Raw genomic sequence first — 25,319 nt, forward strand, 5'->3', positions numbered from 1 at the left:
GCAGATGCCCCATACAGATGGGCAAATAACTCGAGGAAGGGTGCCCCTGACTCAATGGCAGGTGGACTTTGTCAGATCAGTGCCAAGGTAGGAAAATTTCAGACACATCTTCACAGCTGTTGATATGGCTACTGATCTTCTGTTTGTAGGGCCTCATAAGGCCCTAGACCAGGTAAACACTGTGAAGGCATTGAATAGCCTTTCTGCTATGTATGGCCAGCCTATAGTTATAGAAAGTGATAATGGAACCCACTTTACTGGGGTTCAGAGGTGGGCCTCCCAGTTGTCCACTGAGTGGAAGTTACATGTGCCATATCATCCCCAGGTGGCAGGAATAATTGAACGGTACAATGGCCTTTTTAAAAAGGGACTAAGGTTATCTACCCAACCCCCATCCCTGAAGGGGTGGGCACGGCGATTATGGCTGACAGAATTCTCAATGAGAGACCCCGCAAAGGCAGAACCTCTCCAGTGGAAGCTCTGTTCCATAGGGCTGCAGCACCTATACAGCTGCAAATCACTACTAAAGATAAGCTTTTGAAGCCAGGATATGGCAGGAATGGAAATATTCTCTTACCGGCCCCAACCTGTTTGCAACAGGGACAGACAGTACAATGGGAATGGCCTTGGAGAATAAAAGCCCCCCATACACACTGGGTAGGTTTAATAGGGCCTTGGGGAAAAGGATTAGATGAAGGCTTGCAAATTTCACCTTGGGTGACAAGTACCTGGCCTCCTCAAGTAAAAGTGACATGGCCTGGAACAGATAAGTGCTCTATTCTAAAGGGCACATTTGTATTATCATTATGGCCAATTATGAGTTCCCCTATACTGTTACATGTAGAACCTACAGATCCAACAGTGTTAGCAGATAAAGTGTGGTATCATAAGCCAGGTACGATATGTACTCCTTCTACCATCCTTTCTCAGGATGGCAAACTGGCATGTATCTTACCAGAGGGGTGAGAACTTCCCCCATTGGTACCAATAACTCTTCTGTCTTTTCGCCCGTAGTGTTCTGGCTGCAGGCACTACAGCAGAGTCACCTGATCAACATATTGGCCTGCTGAATATACACTGAACTTCCCATCAGTATGACTGCAGGATTTGCATGGAGGATCACACCAATGGTGACTACTAACCAGACATATATGGCTGACAGTTAAAAGGACAGAACTGCAAGCCTTAAGGCATATTGAATGGACAATACGTTATGTAAATGTAAGGGTCATTTATCCTCGCTAAGGGAACATTGTGGAAGATTCTGAACATGTAGATTGTACAGTGAGGGACCCTGAAGGGGTGGATTGTTGGGAAAATGGAACAATTTGGTCAGGCTCCCCTCACCTTGGAGCTGGTTCAGGGTGATTCGGTAAACACTGAGTGCGTGGGTGGAGTAAGTGCGCCTGCAGGGCGGCGCTGCTTTGGCTGGTGTTCTACTGCCTCAGGCACCCACCCTGCGTGGCCATGGTTTTCCAGGCCTGCAGCTTCCAAGGACCATGTGGCCAGTCACCTCGCTTATAGACCTGCATGAAGGGGTCTGGTGACCCGCGCTGCTTTGGCTGGTGTTCTACTGCCTCAGGCACCCACCCTGCGTGGCCATGGTTTTCCAGGCCTGCAGCTTCCAAGGACCATGTGGCCAGTCACCTCGCTTATAGACCTGCATGAAGGGGTCTGGTGACCCAGCCTGGCATGGAGGGGTCTGGTGACCCAGCCTGGCATGTGAAGGATTTGTGACCCAGTCTGTGAATGGGCTTGAGGGGTCTGGGAGCTCCAGACCCAGCCCTAGCTCACCATAGGCCCTGTCAGTGCAGGATTACCGGCAGGTAAAAGAGCCACGACAACTGGTGTGGTCACCTAGCTTTACAATTGGCATCACAAACAGAATTAAGAGCTAGACAATTATTTAAGAAAAAAAAAAAAGAGCTAGACAATTGGCACTGTGACCAGGATTTGCAACATCAGCCTTAGCTTTGCAGTAGCCCGACACCACCATCATCCATTTAAGAAATAAATAAGTTCTTAACAGCTGCTAATTGTATATCATGAGTTTTTGGCACTGAACTTGTATTTGATGGATTTTGGACATGACCGGCACCATTGTGCACACAATGAGCACAGGATGGCCACTGGCCTCGTCTTCCACTTCAGCACCGGGCCCCTCCCTGCTTCCCTTTATGAGAAGCCTCCTGACTTAAACAGAAACCCCTTTTGCTTCCACAAGGATGCAGTTCTCCACCCTGATCCACATTAGCATAATGACCCTCCTTAATGGTATCAGCCAGCCCTTGGCACACTATATAAGCTCTACTACCCCCACACCTGGTGCTCTCCCCTTTTCAGGGCAGCCTTGGGCTGCCTGCCACTTTGAGCAAAGCCCAGCAGATGTTCTTCCTTTAATAAAGCTTGAACGGTACCCAGCATCTTGGCTCACTTTCAGTTTTTTCATTCTACTTCTCCAGAAAATAATAACTTAATATATTTCTATGCTTGAAATTTTATTTGATTAACTTATCCTTTTCTGCAGCCAAAATACATAAATTTATGTAATCAAAAAATTTCCTGTGATCCTGTTAAGAACTATGATTATTATTGCACGATTGATCAAAATAACATATAGTTCAAATTCTGATACTTATTAAACTTAAAAATTCAAGTGCATATTTTAATGAGATGGACTTGGGCTCTTTCTTTTTCTCCATTTAAACTTGTGGGTGAATATTACTCACTTTTAGAATGAGATGGGGTTCAGCATCAATTCCATTCTTATTTCTTGATTTTATAGAGATAAACTGTTCACATAAGTTCTTGATACTTGTTCACATAAATAAGTGGATGAAAATAGAAGTTTTCTTAAAGCAATGTCACAGGATTGTTTTAATTCTTTCCAAGTCATATGCCACAAATCACAAAATCTATCATCTAAAATTATTTTTAATGGTCTGCCAGCCTTTACCAATAGTTTTCAAAACAAAAATTGAAACAACTTGCCTAAGGGTTTATGATCTAGTCATTAAAGCCACCAGTATTTCCAAGAGTCTGTTTAGTGGCCTCAAGATTTTTAAACTGGGACAGTGCAGCTAACTGAGGTAACATGTCTTGTAAAATGGGAGAAGGTGATTGTGAAAGGGGTATGTTCTCAAGAATGTTTTACAAAACAACACACCTTCAAATGGACGACTATTGCTCTGGAAACTCTTGGGTTGTGCCTTGCACGTAACAACCTGTGAGGAAACTAGTTTAGTCAGGCCCCCTCTTCTCAGGCCCAGTTGGGGGTGGTACAGCACATACTTTGTAAACAAGTTGTGTGTGGGTGGAGTTAGTGTACATGCTTGCCAATATATCTTTTTAGTTTGTTGCTACTGTGTGTTCTTCAGTTTGTGAAGCAGCAGCTGGCCAGTAGAGCTCCTGGCTAAAAATAGAGCATGTTTACTTTGCTGTCAGCTGCTCAGTTTTTCTTTGGACTTTGCCTGTAGTAGCTGAGTATCTGTTCCTCTCGGGACTGCCTAGCTCTTAGATGTGTGTGTGTGCTGAATAAAGACTATTCTTTCTTCACCTACGGCTCCAAGGACCTTTTTCCTGTTACCTAGCTCATAAACCTGCATGTGAAGGGTTTGTGACCCAGTCTGGAAAACGGGCGAGGGGTCTGTGAGCTCAAGCCCCAGCCCTAGCTCTACACAACCCCTATGGCCAGAACTAACAGCAGAAATCCTAGAGTTTGGGAAGGAGGAGGGCTGGGTTACAACAATGACTCAGCAGTTGGCAAGGTCACTACCTGATTGTTGCACTTCAGACTTTTAAAAAATCCTACTCAGCAGAAAAAAAAAATGGACGGAGTCCATCAGACCTTGCAAAAGATGGTGGGAGTAGTGAGTGAAAGATACATAGCATGCCTCTCTTCACGGTAAGTCTTTGCTGGGCTAAGATGTTTGTGGGATCCTAAATTTTGATCCCGTAAACTAGAATCTGAGTGTCTTAATGAGAGGCTAGATGGTGTGACACGGTGGACATTTGCTCCATCAGGATATCACTTATATTGGGGAGACAGTGCGGAGTAATCTTGGGATGCGAAAAAGATGCCCGGGATGCGAAAAAGATGGAAAGTGGCTCTGGGGTAGTAGTGGGGCAGGGATACTAGGGTAGTGGAGGTGTGGGGAGAGACAGAGCTACACGCAGACAACCCGGTCTTGCCCACCCACGCCAAGAAAAACACATAAATGCAGGACACCTCTCAGCCCAAACAGCAAAGGCTATTTCAAATCTCAAATCTGTAATTTCATAGCTGTGTGACTTTGGGTAGGTTATAAATACCTTAAAACTTGCTGGGTCTGTCCAATCTGTAATATGGTAAAATGGCTCATGATATCTTCCTCACAGGCTTCTGGTGTGCTCGTTACATCTGTATCTTCACCTGGATGATGGTTACATGACAAAAAAAAAAAACCATAGAGCTGTACACATTTAAGATTTTAGTACTTTTCGGTATTTATGTATGCTATACTACAAGAAAAAAAGTTTGTACGAAGTAAAAATAAAAGACTATTCCTCTTCCAGGGCTGTTGCAAGGATTCAATAAAATTGTGTTTATGAAGTCTTTATCACGGTGCCTGGCACATAAATGCGGAGCTGGGGTCCAAGGTGCATACAGAAAGACCAGGAACTTTCTAGCGTCTGGAGTTTGAAGACCCAAAGTCTCCTCTGTTCTGGTCAGCCTTTGTTTTGTGGCTGCTATCTGGGCCTGTCTGCCTGAACTAAATAACAGGGCCAATTTAGGCGAACTCTGGGAACCCGGCCAACCCAACTCTAGGGAGAGAATGGAGCAAGAGCTGGGGGTTTGAATCCGAAGGGAGGGCAGACACCAGGAGAACTCTCCACGTGGCACCTACGACCTTCCTGCCGAGGGAACGCCAGCGGCGCGGAGCGGCATCGCCATGGCGCGCGGTGCAATGTGGGGCAGCGAGAGGCGCGGCTTGGCCCGCCCCCAGGGTCACCCACGCGGCGGGCGACGTCAGCTTCTCTGTGCGGGTCACTTCTCCAAACTCGTGTGGTGGAGTGAGTGTCGGAGCTCTGGCCAAGCGACCTCCAGCACTCAGGGGCGGGGACGGTGCAGCCTCCCACCCTGGCTTCCATCCTCAGCGCCTTCCCGGGAGGCGGGGGCGGGGGCGGGCCCGGCCCACCCTGCGCGTGATCCCGGATGCCCGCTCGCTGTCCCTCCCTCTGGGTGGCGCTTCCTCATCACCGCCAGACCTGAGCTGAGGCCCTTCGGGTCCCTAGCAGAGTGCATACCTGAGCCCAGGCCACGCTCTCCGGTTCTCGCTCTGTGCTCCTGCTGAGGTGAGTTTCTCCTGCGGCTGGCCCATCTTTTTCTCTCAGGAGATAGCCTCGATCCTTTACTACTGAGGGGGGCGACCCCAGGATTGAGTGGAGCTTTGGAGGCGACCAGACTTGGTTTCGGATTTGAGCCCTTCCTCTTCTACACTGTATGATCTTGGATAATTTCTCAGTTTCTCTGAACCTCAGTTTCCTCAGTGGTAAAATGAGTTCCTACATCAGAGCTGTAGCGAGAATTAAGTGAGAGAAAGCTTTGAAAGCGCCCTGCACATATTAAATGCTCTGTAAGTTTTAGTTGCCATCTTCTTTTTGTTTGCTCGCCTACCTACACGGTTTTTCCAGGCGCTCTGGCTTTTCTATGGAGGTGCAGCATTGCTTCTCAGAAGCGGCGGGAAGGGTGGAGAATTCACTTGCTTAGGCACCTGGCTTGGGTCTGGGAAAGCTGGGCATGTTATTCTGTTGCTCCAGAGCTCTGTTAAAGTGAGACTTGGATCTGAACCTCCACCGGCTCGGGTTACTGTTAATTAACTCTTTCCTTCAGACTGTCCATACTCAGGGCTGCAGGACTTCCCTGGAACAGTCTTCATGGTTCTGATCAAGCGTGTTTCTATTCCAAGGTCTCAGTTTCCTCTTCTGTAATACAGGAGCAATTTCAGTATGAGCCTGTCTGGAGCCACTGGGATTTTTTGCTGAAGATAGTAAAGTGCTTTGATATTCTCCAGAGATGATTTTTTCTAGGTTTCCTAAGAAGTAAAGGAAGAAGGTGATGGAGGCAGTGACTTTCTCACACACTTCTCCAGCTGGCCAAACTCCAGCTGTCGAGATCTCTCCCCCGCTACCCCCGTTAGCGCGTGTGTGTGTGTGTGTGTGTGTGTGTGTGTGTGTGTGTGTGTACACTTATGTGTGTATGTATGGGGCAGGCACTGTAGGAGTGAGGAATTCAGGTGACAGGCCCCGACCTCAAGGAGTACCAAGGTTTGTGGGGGAAACACATATAAACAGAAAAATGCAGTGATGTGTCCAAGCTATTAGTACCTTGGAGCAGTCAGAAATTTGAAGTGCTAGCTGAAGGATAAGCAGCAGTTAGCCAAGCAAGGGTAAGGTTTGGGAAAGAAAAGTGTGGAGTCAAGTAAGTAGTCTGGAACATGGAGTCTGAAATGAGGAGGTGGAGAAATGAGGAAGGTGGGAGCCAGGTTTTGAAGGAGTCTGGACTTTATCCTGAGGGTAGAGGAGACCTGCTGGAACAGTCTGAGACTGGGAGTCACGTGGTCAGATTTGGTGAATGGATTGTGGGAAGAGGGGCCACACTGGAAGCAGAGAGGTCAGTGGTTTTAGGTGAGGGATGCTGGTGGTCAGGGTTAGGGAAGTGGCAGTGGAAGTAGATGTGGATGGAAGGGGGAAAGATTTAGGAATTTTAAAAAAATTTTAATTTTTTTTCATATACATCAAGAAATACATGAAATATTATTGCAGTCTTAGGTCTTACATTACATTTTAATGCAAACAGTATCATTTTCTATATTTACAAGTATTAATAGGATTTTTAGCCCAGCCAAACAGACCAAAATCTGAGTCAACATTACATATTTTGTGCTTTTCCAAGCTGCCTTCTTCAGAAGTACAGGAGGAGATATGCTAACCTCCCCAACTACCTATGAAAACCATAATTTGATAATACTCAGAAATGCCTCAAAGGAATGGCAAGGGCTTTCTTCAGAAGGCTTTTTTAAAGGCCCCATGGCTTTTACTGTGAACAGTCTGATTTCTTTAACACTTGTTATCCAGGGCCTTGGGTCCCTGGTGAATATACAGGAAAGAAGAGCATGAGTCAGTCACTGTGTAAGGTGCTTTAGATATAGTGTCTCTTGAAAATAGTGGAGCTGAGATTCAAACCCAAGCCTGTTTGATCTCAAAGCCTGAACAGATCCCTCTGCACTCTGCTGCTGGATTTGATGAATACAGTTTGGGACATGTTGAGTTTCAGATACAAATGGAACATACTGGTAAAGAGGTCCAGAGGGAGTTGAATATACAGAACTGGAGTGGAAAGAATCAGGGCTTAAGGTGGTAACTGAAGATATGAACTCAACTAGAGAGTGAGAAGAGGATTAGGACAAAACCCTGAGGGACACCAACACTTGTTAGAGTCAGACAAAAAGCCCATGCAGCCAGGAAACATGTATTTAAATACTGCTTCTTCTTTTTCCTGTGTCCCTACATCCAGGCAGCAACTATGGAGCCCTCCTTTGAGAAGGGAAGACTGAATCCCAGAGAGAAGGAAACTAGGTGCCAAGCTGGGAATAATAAGACCTGAGTCCTGATGCTACCTTCTTCCTCCCTTCCCCACGTGTACCCAGCTTCTCTCTTTTACACCTCAAGATAACATGAGGGTTTCTGAGTGCTGCCAGTTACTGCCAAGCTCAGAGCCTGGAGTCAGTTAATGCAGGGCTAGGCTGGAAAGCCATTGCCTCAGGCAGAAGACGAGAAAGTCAAGAGCTGGCTGAGGATGACTTTGTGTCCCAGAGAAAAACATCTGTGTGGCCCTTCCATTCCCCCCCTTGGGAACTCTTGTTCTTTGCAGATCTTTGTCAGGCCTTCCTACCTCTTTGATCCCTGTCCCACAGCCATTAGCCCTTTAGGGTTTCAGTTTCACCAGCAAAAGAAAGGGAGAAACAAGATTCAGGTTTCTTTTTCATTTTCCTGTTAGGCAATGTTTTTGTTCAAGGTTTCACACTGGTGTAATTTCAGAGCCCTCCCATGTATGCTTGGAAATCTGTTAGAGGCTAACAGGTTGATGTTTGGGCATCAAGCCCAGGAAACCAGCCACAGACCCTGATGGCCTATTGCTTCCTCCTGTGAAGTCCAGACATGCTTGTTTGATCCCTGAGAAGTTTGTGTCCCTGGGAAGTTTGGTTACAAAGAGTATTGCCCTCATCAATCTGTGGTTTGCTGTCTAGATTGAATAGTTTTTGTTTTTGTTTTAGCAGAAGAGAGTTGTTTCCATAATCAGGTTATACCAGACTATAAAATTCTTCCTGGGTCAGAAGTATTAGGAAAGATAATTTTGGTATATTGGTTATGTTCACTACTTGTCTTATTACCTTTTCTACCATATGTCCTTTCAGAATTTGGAAACAAAGGTTATATTTATAAAGATATTGTTGGCAATAAAATCAATAGAGTGATATTTATGGTACTGATGAGATAAAGGGAGAAGGTTATTTCTCCGCCATTGGTTCTTGGGGTGAACATTCTCCTTTTGCTTTCACTTGAATAACTCCTCTTCATTCATTAAGACTTGACTCAGGTATCACCTCCAAGAAGCCATCCTAGTCACGTTACTCTTTTCTTTCAGTCTTTGTGCAGCTCTTGGGCAGATTTTGGTCAAAGCTCTTATCACATTATACTGATAGCATCTGTCTGCCCCCCTCCCCCCCAACACCAGGCCATAAACTGGAGGGCAAGGACCCTATCTTAATGTGTGTCTTGGCTGGTTCAGGTGCAGTGATGTTTACAACTAATTCATCACGAGCAGTTACAGATTTCTTTGTTCCTTCTTCACTCCCACTGCTTCACTTGATGGGCCTTAAAAAAAAAAATAATGAATAAAAATAAATAAATATGTGTGTCTCCCGGAAACAAGGCCTGGAACATTCAACATTTGCTGACTAATCTAGTGTTCTTAGGCCATTTGGAGACTTCTGCTTTTCATAGCTTTCCAAAGAGAGATGCTCCAATTACCTGTTTTGTTCAATTGAAAATTTTCTTGTATCTGTAATTCACTACTATTCTGCTGTACTGAAGCTATGTTTCTAGTTTCCCCTTCCTGGAAAGACTTCCCCCTTGACTCCTGGGAAAGTCCAACACACTAAAAAGCCAATGTCAATATTCCTTAGTCCTTGCCCTACAGGATTTGCTTCCTTTTCTGTAGCACATCGTACATGTGTCTGTTTTGAGGCACACCTCATACACAAGGGTACTTTAAAAAGTTCATGGAAGGGGCCGGCCCGTGGCTCACTCTGAAGAGTGTGGTGCTGATAACACCAAGGCCATAGGTTCGGATTCTATGTAGGGATGGCCGGTTCGCTCACATGGGAGAGCGTGGTGCTGACAGCACCAAGCCAAGGGTTAAGATTCCCTTACCAGTCATCTTAAAAAAAAAAAAGTTCATGGAAAGATTTGTATTATCTTTTAATTCTAATTTTCTATGGACTTTTTGAAGTACCCAAGCACTTTCTATATTTACAGGTCTGTGTTTGCGTTTTTTTATTAGCTCCTCCTTGGATCCTTGGTTCTGTCACTTCTTTTTTTTTGGTGGTTGGCCAGTACAGGGATTGAACCCTGGACTTTGGTGTTATCAGCATCTGCCACTTCTTAGATATTGATTTGGGGCAAACAATTCCACCTCTCTGAGCCTATTTTTTCCTCTAAAAAATGGCATACCTCCCGTGTAGGAGCGTACTCAGGCCCACCAGCATGGCTGAACAACCTCCTAGGAACAGTCATTTCATCCTCAGAAAATTGGCTCCTTTTGGGGCATATTCTGTCACCTGATCTTGCTTTGTCTTGTAATGGCCTTTTCCTATCTTATACTGGCTTGGGACCTTATTTAGTCAAGGCTGGATACTTCTGGGGAGCCACCCACCTTTATTTTTAGGTATCAGAGCTCTTTAGCACAGATATTTGGCCTGGTAGACAGAAGGGCAGGAGTGGTTAGTGTTTGTTTAGGAGTTACTGGCTCTGTTGGTTTGGGGCACCCTATTTCTACAGCCTCTGCTCACAGGCATATATACAACCATGTGTTTATTCGTCACATCTGTTCCCTCTTCCCACCTCCTTCCTGGCCCATGTTTTGCAGGGTTCTTAACCAGTGGCTGGCTGAGGCCCAAGCAACAGAACTAACTCCCACATCATTCTCTTCCCATTTGTGTTTTAGGGGACAATGGCAGCTTCCTGTGTCCTCCTGCACACTGGGCAGAAGATGCCTCTGATTGGTCTGGGCACCTGGAAGAGTGAGCCTGGACAGGTAAGGGATGATGGAAGAGGAGGGGGCTTTTGAGCCTCTGCTAGGAAAAAGGCAGGATTTGGGAGAGGAACACTGCATTTTCCTCGGCAGCCCCACCCCTATCTTCCACTTCCAGTGAGGATGAGGCCTGGAGGGCAGTGGGAAGAGGTAAGGGGAGAAGGTACTAACAAGGAGCCCTTGGCTTCCGCAGCTGACTCAGGAGGGTCTGAGGAGCCCAGCAGGGCCAAGAGCATAGGAAGGATAGCTCTCTTTAACTGGATCTGTGCTGAGTGCAATAGGCAGACATGGGGCTCCCCCCTGTGCCCAGCCCTGTGCTATGACAGCTAATGCAACACTTACCACCCTGTGCTGTGATCATGTCTCCTCTCCCACACTGGGCTTCTTGAAATATTTTAGATTTTGCTGGACAAGTTACAAAATGGAGGTAATTATATATTTATATAACCATTTAATAAGTAACCATTTAAAAATGTAAAAGCTATTCTTATGTCAAGGGCTGTTTTAAAAAAAAAAGTGGTAATTTCCTGACACCTGGTGTAGACCCTCCCAGCCAAGAGGAGTCTGGGAATGGAGACCTGCTTTCTTAGGGTTGATGTAACTATGAGATTCAACTCACACCCAGGGTGGGGCATTTCTCCAGGGCTTCTTCCTTGTTCTTTGGAAATCCAAGTCAAAGTTAGAAGTTTGGGGATTAAGTTAGGCAGAAGCTCCAGCAGGGAGAACAGCCTCTTCTATCTGGGATTTAGGCTGGTATTTATGGTGTGGTTAGATGACCTCTGCCTGTTTTCCCCTTTGCTTTCCTCCCTACAGCTGCCTAGGACCCTGGAGACAGGGACCTTGTGCTCTAGATAGGTAGTTGACACAGCCTGGGGACAAGTCCAGGAGCTAGGTCAATGCAGGGGGTGGAGACCAGAGCCAGGGCCAGAGTGGGAGTGGGGAACAGAGCAGCAGGAGTCAGGTCAGGGGTAAGGGGAATATGTCTGGATAGATAAGAGCTGCACCCAGATGGGGATCTTGAATGTTGTGCCAGGCACTCAAAACAAGAGCTTTGGGTGCTTTGCAGCAAGGGTCTGGTACCCTTGGGTGCTGCTTCTGATGCCACATTTCTAGTCTGATTTTTAGCAAATTGACACATCCTCCTACTTGATGCTTGCTTTTTTCTCTCTCATCAGGGGGCTCTGGCCCAGTTTCCATTTCACTTCTCTGCCTTCCTTAATTTTTTCTCCTTCTCTCCTCTTTTGCTGGCCTGAGCTCCCAAAGCCCACTTTGTCTACATGGCTTCCTGAGGGTCTCTCCCTGTGTGGGAATTTTTTTTCTGTAATCATGGTTCTCTAACCAGCTCCTCAGGGCTGCGGACCTGTCTCTTCCTCTGCCTATTTACCCATCCCTCTTCTGACTCAAAAAATATTTCCTAAAGTCTTCTTTATGCTATATGCTGGGAACATAGTTAGGTTTTTTTGCTGGGCCTTGCCAAAATGGCTTGGGTAGGAAAGAACCTTAGAAGCTGGTGGGATGTGGGCAAGAAAGGATTTGGGGCCTCTGAAGAGGCTCCTGGCCCCCTAACTAGAACCGTCTTTTATCTTCTCACCGTTACTGCATGGATGGCCCTGGTATATTCCTGCCCCCCATCAGTGTCCCTTGGGAGGGGAGCATTTTCTGGCCAGACCAGCAGAGCTGAAATCTGTTGCTCTCACTTGGCAGGTAAAAGCGGCCATTAAGTATGCCCTTAGTGTCGGCTACCGCCACATTGACTGTGCTACTGTCTACGGCAACGAGACTGAGATTGGGGAGGCCCTGAAGGAGGACGTGGGACTGGGCAAGGTGAGGACTGGGGCTACAGAGAGAGGTGGGGTGAGAGAACTTAAAGGCTGAAGCTGGGGCTGAGGACTAGCTGGAGGGAATCTGGCATCAGCTTCCTTCTAGTTCCTTTCTCAGAGGTGAGGGTGGGTAAGATGGGGTGCCCATGGCTCTTCTAACTATGGGGCCTGCCTCCTGCAACAGGCGGTGCCTCGGGAGGAGCTGTTCGTGACATCCAAGCTGTGGAACACCAAGCACCACCCTGAAGATGTGGAGCCTGCTCTCCGGAAGACGCTGGCAGACCTCCAGCTGGAGTATCTGGACCTGTACCTGATGCACTGGCCTCATGCCTTTGAGTGAGCCTTGCCGTGATCTTTATCCCCAGAGTTGGGGGGTTGGGTGGGATAGTGTTAATAACTTATAAGTCACAACAGCAGAGCAGGATAGGAATACTCATCTATGTGGCAAGCTCAAGAGCTTAACATGGGATCTTAGCCTTTTCTGCTACAGCAGCCAGGAGTATAGCTATAGAGAAGAGAATACAGCTTCACACGATGTATACCCTAGGGTGTGCATGAGTGGGTCCACCTGCTTCCTTTATTCATTCAGGAAATATGCTGACCCTTCTGCGGGGCTAGGCCCTGGGGTTGCAGAAATGACTATAAATCCTAGCGGAGGATGTGAGAAGAGCCTACCATCAGTACTGTACCCTGTGCTGGAAGCAGGCTGGAAGAGCATATAACTCCCTGAGAAGGAAGGAGTTAAGGAAGACTTCCCAGAGGAGAGGAGATATAATCTGGGTCTAGGAAGAAGAGGAGGGGGATTAGGCATTCCATATGGACTTAACCACCCAGGTTATGATCTGGAAGGATGAAAAAGCATGGCTGTTCCTAATTCTTGGCCCTTTGCTCTCTTTGGACTTGGGGTATGGGACATAGAGTAGCTGGATGGGTCAATAGGGCAGAAGCATTGTATTTGTGCCCATACTTGGGGGCTATCTGTCACTCAGGCGGGGAGATAACCCCTTCCCCAAGAATGCCGATGGTACCATGCGCTACGATTCCATTCACTACAAGGAGACCTGGAAGGCTCTGGAGGCATTGGTGGCTAAGGGGCTGGTGCGAGCTCTGGGCCTGTCCAACTTCAACAGTCGGCAGATCGATGATGTACTCAGTGTGGCCTCTGTGCGCCCAGCTGTCTTGCAGGTGAGCACAGCAAGCACATTGGTGATTTGGGGGGTTGTGTGCACAAGAGTATGAGTGAGTGAATGATGGGTCTTCTTAATGGAGATGGCTAGCAAGTTGTCAGAAGTCTTCTGCATAAAGGTGGGCATTGAAGCCCTGGGAGAGCTTGAAACCGCCAGTGGAGAACGGTGAGACAAGTGAGCTGAATGGAAATTGGGGGTCGGGCCGACCCCGTGGCGCACTTGGGAGAGTGCAGCGCTGGGAGCGCAGCAGTGCTCCCGCCCGCGGGTTCGGATCCTATATAAGGATGGCCGGTGCGCTGCTCACTGGCTGAGCGCAGTGCGGCCGGTCACAAAAAGACAAAAAAAAAAAAGAAAAAAAGAAAAAAAAGAAATTGGGGGTCAGCCATGGAGGGTTGGTACATCTGGATGGGGACAAGCAAGCTGGGTGTGGCCACCTCATGGTGATGGGTTGTTCCTTGGTTCAGGTTGAATGCCACCCATACCTGGCTCAGAATGAGCTGATTGCCCATTGCCAAGCACGTGGTCTGGAGGTGACTGCTTATAGCCCTTTGGGCTCCTCTGATCGTGCATGGCGTGATCCCAATGAGCCCGTCCTGCTTGAGGAACCAGTGGTCCTGGCACTGGCTGAAAAGTATGGCCGATCTCCAGCTCAGATTTTGCTCAGGTGCGAGGCAGTCTTGGGGAAAGGGGCTTCGGTAGGGTAGAAGGCCCCTGGGTTGGGAGGCATGGGTTGAGGGTTTCCTTAGTTGAGTGCCCAGGTGAGGCTGAGGATCTTTCCACGTGATCTGTGGGGAGGCTACTCTGAGGCACATTCCCCAGTCTAATGGGGCCCAGGTGCTCCAGGAGCTTAGGGAAGACTTCATGGAGGACAAAATGCTTATGAATACTGACTCCTCTTCCTCATTTACCTTAATCCCTCACCTTAGGTGGCAGGTCCAGAGGAAAGTGGTCTCCATCCCCAAAAGTGTTACTCCTTCTCGTATCCTTCAGAACATCCAGGTACTTGGTAATGGGATCTGTCTTGTTTAGCTCATTGGGACACATTCTGGCCCCAACTGCCTGGCTAATAAGGCAGTGTAGTGGAACCTCAGCTTCCACTCACAAGACTGGCTTTCCTGAACCCCACTCCCCCTTCCCAGGTGTTTGACTTCACCTTTAGCCCAGAAGAGATGAAGCAGCTAGATGCCCTCAACAAAAATTGGCGCTATATCGTGCCCATGCTTACGGTAAGGATGTATCACCCCCCAGAGTCAGGGAATGTGAGATTTAGGGTGAGATTCTGGCCCACATCTAGCCTCAGGCTTGCAGGTTGGGGGAGGGACAGGATGTTGGTGGCAGGATTTAATGGTCTCTTTCCTCTTCATTGTGCCCGGGCAAGTAGTATGGCTCAGGGTAAGGCATCAAGCCTGTGAGTCCCAGTCCTGCTTCTCGAAATCTTATAACCTAGAACAAGTTATTTAACTTCTCCACATCTCAGCTTTCTATCTGTAAAATGAATCATTCCTGACATGTAGAAGGCTGTCAGTAAATAATATGAGGGGAGCCCAGAAGGCATTCTTGACCTTGTTAGAGGGGTGGGGTGGGATTATTTTTTTTAAAAGATGACCGGTAAGGGGATCTTAACCCTTGACTTGGTGTTGTGAGCACCACGCTCAGCCAGTGAGCGAACCGGCCATCCGTATATGGGATCCGAACCCGGGGCCTTGGTGTTCTCAGCACCACACTCTCCCGAGTGAGCCACGGGCCGGCCCCGTGGGGTGGGATTATACTCATAGTCTGCTGCATATAGGGAAATAAATAGTTCCTGGGCACTTGATCCCAGTTGAGACTGCAAACTCTTAGGGGCAGCTACATAACATAACAGGCTGTGGATTTGGTCCTGGAATGCTGTTGATACTGTGGCATTCTCTGAGGCTGGGGTCTTGGCCACTGCCATCTGGCTTAGTGCTGTACGTAGGTGAGGTTGTTCAGGAAGATTTGAGGAAGATGCCCTGAGTCTTTGGAATGTCAACTCCTGCTAATGGAGTCATCTATCTGTCTTTCTTTCTAGGTGGACGGGAAGAGGGTTCCAAGAGATGCAGGGCACCCTCTGTACCCCTTTAATGACCCATACTGATTGATAACACCGAGGTCAAGGGTTTGGATCACTGTACTGGCAAACTGCCAAAAAAAAAAAAAAGACCCATACTAGACCTCAGTTTCCTGACTTACCTTCCAGCTCTCCAGCTATGAGGTCCTGCCGCCCCCTGAAAGAAGGGGTTGATAAAGCCATTGGAGCATCCACTCTGCTTGCTTGTCTTATTTGTTTGGTTAAACCTGGGATGGAAGCTGCTTCCCTCAGGCACGACAGACCTAGGGATGCTGGGTGTGACCTGCCCCTGAAGCCCAAACTTATCTTTCTTGGTTCTGAAGGAAATTTCCAGGCAGCTGGATTCCACTTCTGCCATCCTGCATTAGGCATGGTAGGGGAGTAGCGCCATTTAGTGGCAGCTCTTAGCACTGCACCAAGACAATTAGAATTGTCTTACCAAGAATACCAAAAATTGGTCACCTCAGGAGTGTGGTCCTGTGGTTTCAAGGAAGTTTTGGAACTGGGCCTTGGATTCCCACCTCCCTGTCCTGGTCAGTTCCTAGGTTTAGGAATATGAAGAGCCAAAAAAACTTATATTCAGAAGTTTGGTGTTCCCTGCTTGCCAAATCATGAAAGGAGGGGAGAGGGGCTTTTTCTGTCAGAGACTAGTCAATGTGCATAGGCGACCTGAAAGAGGCAGAGTCAGGCCCAAAGCTTGTCACTTTGCACCTAAGGCCCTATCTTAAGTACACCCTGAGGCCCCTGTGATAAACAAGTTTCAGGAAGGTTTTCGGCAAATCTCTCTAAATTCCAGTCACGCAACTCACTTTAGTTTCCCAGTCAACCATTGCTCTTCATTCAACAAATATTTATTGGGTACTTATGGATTAGGTACAGTGCTAGACCCTGGGGATATAGCTGTAACCAAGACATACAATACAGGTCCCTACAGTCTACTTGAGGAGACAGACTTTAGGTAATTGCATACTTAGTTTAATTACAGTTGGAACAAGTGTGATGAAGTGCAGGGTGAGAAGCCTACTTATTTAATCAGCTGAGATCTAAAGGATGAATAGGGATTAATTAGTTAAAGGAGGTGGAGGTGGGAATAGCATTCTATCCAAATTGGACAGCTTGCCAGGAAAGCCTTGAAACTGGAAAAATCTAGAAGACGTGACAGAAACTAAAAGTGGGGGGGAGGGGTGGGAGGGTAATAATATGAAATTATTCTAGAATTAGTAGGGGCCTGCTAATGGAGGGCCTAGGAGACTGTTAGGAATTTTAAAAATTATTATTCATAATATAACAGGAAGCCATGGAAGAGTTTTGAGTAGGAGTAACATGGCATGATTTGTGTCTTAAAAACACAACCCTGGGTCTCTGCTCCTGCTATATTCACCATGTGATACCCTGCATCACTGTAGTCACCACCAGGAAAAGGCCCTCCCTGGACTTCAGACTTCCCAGCCTCCAAAACTGACCATTCTCCATCCTGAACCCATCCAGGAGCCCCCGAGCCAAGAGTCATCTCATTAGGATAAACTCAGATCCCAGTCTACCTGCTTCGGTGGTCCTCCCAAAGCCCCAGATGTGTTTTGGTCACAAGTAGCTTCTCAGCCTTCAGAAGTCTGAATCCATCCCCTTCCTCAGTCATTTGACAATCATTCCTGAGGACCTATTGCCAGATGCTAGTAATACAAAGATGACCACTCAAATTAACTAGTAGTCACATTACAACTTTTCTTGTCTCCAAGATACTTAACCGTATCTTGAAAATGGACTTTTCCAATGCACTATGATATATGAGTAAGAAGGCTTGCTGTAGTGACCATTCAATAATTGGGAGAGCATGGTGCTGACAACACCAAGTCAAGGGTTAAGATCCCCTTACCGGTCATCTTTTAAAAAAATAAAAAATTAAAAAATAAAATCTCATTCCACCTTACTTTCCTATATCCAGGATCTACCCAAATCAATCAAAGGGTTATTCCTCTCTGAAAGGAGTACAGGGGTCGGCCCCGTTGTGCACTCGGGAGAGTGCAGCGCTTGGGAGCACAGTGGCGCTTCCGCCGTGGGTTCGGATCCTATATAGGAATGGCCTGTGCGCTCACTGGCTGAGCGCGGTGCGGGCGACACCAAGCCAAGGGTTGCGATCCCCTTACTGGTCACAAAAAGACAAAAAAAAAAAAAAAAAAAGGAAGTACAGAATAAATAATGTTTCTTTAATTTTAGCAGTATCCCTTTCTAATTGGCATTACAGATTAATAGTTGTGTTAATAAGAGTGCAAACAACACCCTGACCTATGGTTATGAGGTCAAGAGCCATTCAATTCTGCCATGACAGAATTTGATTTGTACAGATCCAGGGTGTCACTTTTTGTATTAAAGCCCTATTCCAGAGACATTTATAATGGCCCTTTCTGCAAGCTTTTGTCAGGCATCATAGAGGATATTTCTAAAGAATATTGTCCCTGTGGCCAAAGGTTGGTATAGCCAACAATCAGAGAGCTTTAGGAAGATGAGTAGGCCTGGTGTGTATCAAGTATCATATAAGGATTGATGAACCCAGGCAGGCAAAAGACTATTTTTCTCCATTACCAAAGAAAAAATCGTGAGAGAGAGAGTGAGGGACAGGAAGGAGGACCTTCCTGATAAGCAGCAGCAAGGTACAATAAATGGCAAAGCATGGTAAAAATTGTTTAGAATTTTACAGCTATTAGTAGTTTAGTGGTTTCCTAACACTAAGTCGTTTCAACATTACTAATCTTCAAGTTCTTTGCCTTAAGTCTGCATGTACTTCTTCCAGACTTCTTTATACCTCTTATTTTTCTCCTTATAGAAGGTTGTATAGAATACCCAGGAAAAAATTCAACAGTAATGGTAATAGTGGGCAATCCAGTCTTGTTTTTGATATATAGCTTTTACAAACATAAAAAAGTATTTCAAGTTTGATGTTATTTAATTTTATTTTTTATCATAGGTAGAAATTTATTTTTTTATACATTGATGATCATATGATTTTTCTCCTTTTAATCTTTATTGTAGTAAATTACATTGATAGGTTTTCTAATGTTGAACTATTATTACATTCCTGGGATAAATCTTACGTATCATGATCTTTAAAAATATATTGTTAGTCACAGGTAGGTGTCAATCATTACTGCTGTCCACCAAATAGTTTTGGTCCTCCTTTATGGTAAGGTTGTCTTTCCAGATATCCCCTGCTCATCAATGGGAAGAATTAATGTTTTAGTCCATTCTGTGTTGCTATAACAGAAATACCTGAGACTGGGAATTTATAAAAAACAGAGGTTTATTTGGCTTACGATTCTGGGACAACTGCATCTGGCATGGGCCTCAGGCTGCTTCTACTCGTGGCGGAAAGTGGCAGGCAGCCAGCAGGTATGAGCAGATCACATGATGAGAGGAAGCAAGAGGAGATGCCAGGGTCCTTTAAACAATCAGCTCTTGTGGGAACTAATAGAGGGAGAACTCACTCACTACCCATCCTCCCCCAGGGAGAGCATTAATCCATTCATGAGGGATCCGCCCCATAACTCAATCAGTTTCCAACACTGCCACATTGGAGATCAAATTTCCACATGAGTTTTGGAGGGGACAACACATCCAAACTCCATCAATTAATATCATCAAAATGTCCACATTACCCAAAGCAATCTACAGGTACAATGCAGTCACTATCAAGATATCAATGACATTCTCCACAGAAATAGAAAGAATGATCTTAAACTTTGTATGGACTCATGAAATATCCTGTATAGCCAGAGCAATCTAAAACAAAACAAATAAAGTTGGAGTCATCAGACTACCTGATTTCAAAATATAGTATAAAGCTATGGTAGCCAAAAGAGTATAGTACTGGCATAAAAATGCGAATTGACCAATTGAACAGAATAGAGAGTCTAGAAATAAACCCATGCATTTACAGCCAACTGATCTTTGACAAAGGCACCAAGAACATACACTGGAGAAAGGATAACCTTTTCAATAAATGGTTCTGGGAATACTGGATATCCACATGCTGAAGATCAAAATAGACCTCTGTCTCTCATCATACATAAAAAATCAACTCAAAATGGATTAAAGGCCTAAATTTAAGACCCAAAACTATGAAACTACTAGAAGAAAACAGAAACGCTACATGAAATAGGAATGGGCAGCTTTTTTGATGAAGGCTACAAAGGCACAGGCAATAAAAGCAAAAATAGACAAATGGGACTACATCAAACTAAAAAGCTTCTGCACAGCAAAGGACATGATCAACAAAAAGAGACAACCTACAGAATGGGAGAAAGTGTTTGCAAACTATACATCAGACAAGGGGCTAATATCCAGAATATATAAGAACTTGAATAACTCAACAGCAAAAAAACAACCCTGTTAAAAACTGGGTAAAGGATGTGAACAGATATTTCTCAAAAAAAGACATATAAATGGCCAATAGGCACATGAAAAAATGTTCAATATCATTAATCATCAGGGAAATGCAAATGAAAACCACAATGAGATATCATCTCACTCCAGTTAGAATGGCTATTATCAAAAAGAAAGAAAATAGAAAAGGGAACTCTCTTACATTGCTGGTGGAAATGTAAATTGGTATAGCCATTGTGGAAAACAGTATGAAAATTCCTTGGAGAACTAAAAGTTGAACTACCCTATGACCCAGCAATCCCACTACTAGGTATATACTGATGAAAATGAAATCAGTATATCCAAGAGACACCTGCACTCTCATGTTCATTGCAACACTATTCACAATAGCCAAGAGATTGAATCAATCTAAATACCCATTGTATTAGGGTTCTCCAGAGAGACAGAATCAATAGGATGTGTTATAATTATATGAGAGGGATTTATTAGGGGAATTAGCTCACGTGGCTATGAAAAAAAGTCCCACGATAGGCCGTCTATAAACTGGATGTCGTTAGCGTGGCTCAGTCCAAGTCCAAAGGCCTCAGAACCAGGGAAGCCGATGGTGTCCTTGGTGTAAGTTCTGGAACCCAACAGCTGAAGAGTCTCAAGCTCTGATGTCCACGGACAGGAGAGAAGAGTGTATCCCAGCTCCAGTAGACTGAGAGAGAGAACTTCACCTCTTTCCTCTGTCTTTTGTTCTCTCCGGACCCCCAGTGGATTGGATGGTTCCCACCCACACTGAGGGGGGGTCTTTCACACCCAGGCCACTCAGATTCTCATACTAATCTCTGCTGGAAACACCCTCATGGACACACCTGAAAAGATTGCTTTACCAGGTTTCTCAGCATTCCTTCATCTAACCAAGTTGACATCTAGAATTAACCTTCACACCCATCAACAGAGGAATGGATTAAAAAAAGCCTGTGGTGTATATATATATGGAATACTATTTAGCTATTAAAAAAAATGAAATCCTGTCACTTGCAGCAACTTGGATGGAACTAGAGACCATCATGTTAAGTGAAGTAAGCCAGACACAGAAAGACAAATACCACATGATCTCACTCATATGTGGAATCCGAAAAAATGTTTTTAAAAAGTGGTTCTCATAGAAGTACAGAATAGAATAATAGTTACCAGAGGCCAGGAGAGGAGGGGTAGCTGATGGAGGGAGAATTGGTGTTCTAAGAGGGCAAAGCTGTGCTATCTACCCTAACTGAATCAATGTACAGTATTTGCATATATTGAAACAATGCACCGCATCCCACAAATATGTACGATGAAATGTTTTAAAAAAAGTTGTCTTTCCTTACCCACACGGTGTTAGGTGTGGTCACATGACATGTTTTGGCCAATGAAAAGAGGGAAAAAATGATACGTGTTGGTTGCAGGTAAAAGCTTTAAGAGTGAGTGTGAGTTACAACACATTCTCTTTCCCTCTGAAAACGCTACAATGATCTATATTCTATATGGTCACTGTTCTGTCAGTTTGAGACCCAGAGTGAGGATGACACAAAGCAGGACCTCCAGCTGATCTGAGACAAAAATGTAGCATGAATAGAAATTGAAACTTATCTGAAGCCATTGAAATTTTGGGGTTATTTGTTACTGCAGCAAAACTTAGCTTACCCTAATTAGTATGGTTAGCTAATATTTTGTTTAGGATGTGTGAAAGACATTCATAAGTTATAGGGGCCTGTAATTTTATTTTTCATACTTTAAAATTCTGGAATCAAGCACATTAGCAGTGAAGCTTTTGCTTTTTTCCTATACCTGTACCTGGGAATGTTTCTTAAGAAGATATTAATGTCACGTATTAAATGGGCGTTTTGGGGGGGTGGTCAAGTGGTCTTTGACCACGATCTGCAATTGTTTTTTTATTGTCTATTAAACACCTCTGTTTCTTCTTGTGCCAATTTTGTTTTATTTTTTTCTATGGCTACTTTATTAGATTTTCAACCTTACTAGCATATAACTATTTGTTACCCTTAAAAAATTGTCTACGGGTATTTTATTTTTTACATTTTCTATTCATGTATTTATCTGTATTTTTATTTATTTTACTTTGGTGGCTGGCTGGTAAGGGAATCTGAACCCATAACCTTGGTGTTACAAGGCTGCGCTCTAACCAACTGAGCTAACCCGCTAGTCCCAACGTTTAATTTTTTCTACATGAGTTGGTTCAGGTCACCCAGCTAATAAGGAGAATCCACGTCCGTTTGCCACAGGAATTGGCACTTTCAGGTCCAGCTCTACAGCCCCAAAGATTTTAACCTGCCTGATCCTCAACAAACTGGAAGAAAAATCCTCCCCAGGTATTTTCCCCAGCCATTGTGCCAGAACCTGTAGGGAAACAAAAGCCCCTGTTTTGATCAACGTAGCCTGTGCCATGGTGGAAGGGAATGGATGATGCTCCAGCTGTGAGGAAGTGCAATCTTTTCAGCCTGCCTGTTATCTTCCAGTCAGCTAGCTGAAGGAGATGAGATACACTGCTTTCCACGACCGACTTGTCTTGCAACTTTCTGAGCAAGTTACACCTTCCTTGAATCTTGGCTTCCTTTCCTACGAAATGGGACTAACACCGATCTCACGACTAGCTTTGTTGTTAAGGTTAAATAAGACGGCTAATAGCTTTAAAGCATCTAAGCACAGTACCCCAGCGGAGGTAGTACGCACTCAACAAATCTTAGCCCGGAGTGGACCAAAACAACTGGGAATACTAAATTAGTCAGATTTGGCATGTGGGTAGAGCCTAAAAGGATGGCATCAGTGGATTGGGCCAGCCGAAGGAGGCGGGTCCAGAGGGAGGAGCCAGCTTCATCTCTTCTCAGACCCGCTCTTTGAATCAAGGGCGGTAGTTTCAGCTGCAGCCAATCCTAGGACAGCATCTTTTTGCGTCAGTAGTTGCTGAGACCCAGAGCCACGCGTCTCTAATCGAGATCAGTTTAAACCGTTGATGCTGTACTGGTGCTCAGCTCTCGAGTGTCCATCCGTTACGATTGAGAGTAAGGACAGAAATTCTTGGTCACCTTTCGAGTATCCGTTAGGAGACCCTCAGCTACTAGCTCCAAACATGCAGAGCAGCACCTGCTTCCCTTTCTGTGGAAGCCACAGGCTGGCTCCCCAACAGGAGTTGTAGTACCAAGATTCCCGTTCTTACGCGACTTGTTAAAGAAGCAGAAAGTTGCTTTTGCGGGGGAAGGCGGGCCAGGGAGGGAAGGAACCCCACGGAGCCAGACGGCGAGGCCGGGGGTTGTCCTTGGGATAGAAAGGGGTTGAGTCCTGGCCCTTTAAACCCGAGGGGGAGGTTCCGGAAGCAGATGGGCGGGGCGAGGGCCCCTGGTATATAAGAGGGCCCAAGCCGCGCGGGGTCTCCAATCTGCCATTTTCTGTCCCTGAAAAAGTCTCTGGTATACCAAATTCCCTCTGTTTTCCTCACAGGCTCTCTTCCGCCTACTGGCCCACCACATCAGGGGAACGATGGCCACAGAGTCCACAGCCACCGCCGCGGAGCTGGTTTCCGCCGACAAGTAAGCGGGACCGTGGAGAGCTTGAGGCACTGGCCAATCCCGGGGAGGACTTGGTGGATGGAGGCTCCGCGGGAGTGATAGACTGACTGGTGGGCGGGAGGACTTGCCAATCCTTGATCAGCTGTCGCTGTTCGGGGAGGTCTGGACCCTGGGGAAGCCCACTTCTTGCTGAGAGCTTCGCGCCCTAGCGGTAACGGCGGTTGGCTGGCGCCCCCTGCCCCGTTTTTTGCGGCCGCCATCTTGCTGGGGGCAGCGGCGGCTGTCTCCATCGCCTGCCCCTCTTCTTCCTCCCCCGGCCCGTGGCTGTCGGCGGGGAGGCGGGGCCTTGGCTCGCAGGTCTGCCCCCACGCCCCTACTGTCCCCGCACTCAAGCCGTGCGCCTTCGATAGAGTACCTAGACAACGCGGGAATATAACCAACAGAGATTTGGCGCCAAAAAAAAAAAAACCTGCACGAGGAGGGAGGATGTACCCGACGCGTGGGGGGCGGGGCCTCGTGGGGGCGGGTCTTGCGGCGGGCGTTCGCTTCCCTCCGCCAGCTCTGGGGCGGGGGGCGGAGCTTTGGGGAGGCGGGAAAACTCCATTGTTTGGAGCTGCCTCGGCTCGAGCGAGAGCTTTGGACTCCCGCGGTGGGGCCTGTTCCCCGCCGCCTCCTTGCTCACCTTGTGTGCTCGGGGGCTAGTTACTGTGTCTTCCGACCCTCAGCGAGCCTCGGACCCCGGCCTGTGGTGGGGAGCATCGTGGTTCTTTAGACTTAGGAGGTGTTGGCAGGAAACTTGGTGTTTCACAGGAACTTTACGTGGACGCAAAGCGTCTTCTCCCAGCGCTGAGTCGGGCTCTCCGCACTTCTAGCAGTGTTTGGTTGCTAGGTGAATTGGCAGTAGCATGCACGAAGTGTAGTAGAAAGACCGGAGGGAAAGAAGTTATTGTTTTTGAAGTGGCACAGTACCACTCAAGCGTAACCTGTTTTTTGAACACTGGAGGGAAACATCCCATCAGTTCGAGGAAACGAGTGCCGTTTTCCATACAGTAGGTTTCCCCAGTCTTTCCTTATATTTTAGGGACCAAGTTCTATTTTTTTCCTTATGTTTTGCATTTTAGAAGTTAGTTGTCTCTCTGTAAAATGAAAGGTTGCCGTGCAGTTTTTTGATTGATTTTCCATAGGCTTCCACTGTAACACTTATGGTTATCAGAGATTTACATCTGATCTGCATACGCTACTGGTTCGTTTCCTGGTGTGTTCATGTAGAGCAGTGGTTCTTAAACCACCCTCCGAATCACCTGGGAACTTGAAGAAATAGTTTTAATTTAAAACTCCATTGTCTGTCTCTTTCTCCGTTGATTCTTATGGGACAGGAATAGATTGGGTCTGGGAGTCGTGTTGTATCTATTATAAAAAGGTTTTTTTGGTCCTTCCTGAACAACTCAATATTCCACTTAGAAGGATCCTTGCCTCCTCCAATACTTAAAAGGTGTGTGTGTTTTTAAGAGACAAAAATATGCAGCAAATACTCGCAGATTTTCAGGTGTCATCTGTGTCTAGCTAAAGTTAGGTTATTAGTGTATAGTCCTGGCAGATTACACACAGAAAGTTTATGTGTGTGCCTCTAGAAAAAAACAGCAGTTTAGATTGTTCCTCCCATCATAAATTGCAGACTAAAACTGAGCAATTGTATGTACTAGGTGGTTTTTTTCAGTAAGCTTTTATTTGATCCACATGGGAATATTGTGAGGTAGTTTTTATCTTCTATAGTTGAGGAAACACAGGATTAGAATGGAGAAATAATTTACAAATTAATAAGTGGCAGAGTTTGGGTTAAACCGCAGTATTTCTGTTTTCATGCCTTCATTACCAACGAAAACCTTAACCTGGGTGGAAATTGCATGACAACCTAATTAGTTGGAGAGAACAGTGAAGGCA

The 25,319-nt window shown here is 46.0% G+C and overlaps 2 protein-coding genes across 3 annotated transcripts in view; both read left to right on the forward strand.

Moving 5' to 3' along the window:
- The first annotated feature begins 5,033 nt into the window (after nt 1-5,033).
- Nucleotides 5,034-15,644, forward strand: AKR1A1 (aldo-keto reductase family 1 member A1). Its single transcript, XM_063105293.1, has 9 exons — nt 5,034-5,334; nt 10,268-10,357; nt 12,059-12,178; nt 12,359-12,510; nt 13,164-13,359; nt 13,826-14,025; nt 14,288-14,360; nt 14,501-14,587; nt 15,412-15,644. The coding sequence occupies exons 2-9, from the start codon at nt 10,274-10,276 to the stop codon at nt 15,475-15,477; spliced, it is 978 nt and encodes a 325-aa protein (XP_062961363.1). The 5' UTR covers nt 5,034-5,334; nt 10,268-10,273; the 3' UTR covers nt 15,478-15,644.
- Nucleotides 15,645-23,266: 7,622 nt separating this feature from the next.
- NASP (nuclear autoantigenic sperm protein) overlaps nt 23,267-25,319 on the forward strand; it is a 35,995-nt gene continuing 33,942 nt past the window's right edge. For both annotated transcript variants that reach the window (XM_063104636.1, XM_063104637.1), the window contains exon 1: nt 23,267-23,399. In XM_063104636.1, coding sequence (XP_062960706.1) covers nt 23,350-23,399 — 50 coding nt within the window. In that variant the 5' untranslated portion in view covers nt 23,267-23,349. The remainder of the gene's footprint in view (nt 23,400-25,319) is intronic.

Source organism: Cynocephalus volans, chromosome 8 (assembly GCF_027409185.1).
Source record: "Cynocephalus volans isolate mCynVol1 chromosome 8, mCynVol1.pri, whole genome shotgun sequence".
Taxonomy (NCBI): Eukaryota; Metazoa; Chordata; class Mammalia; order Dermoptera; family Cynocephalidae; genus Cynocephalus; species Cynocephalus volans.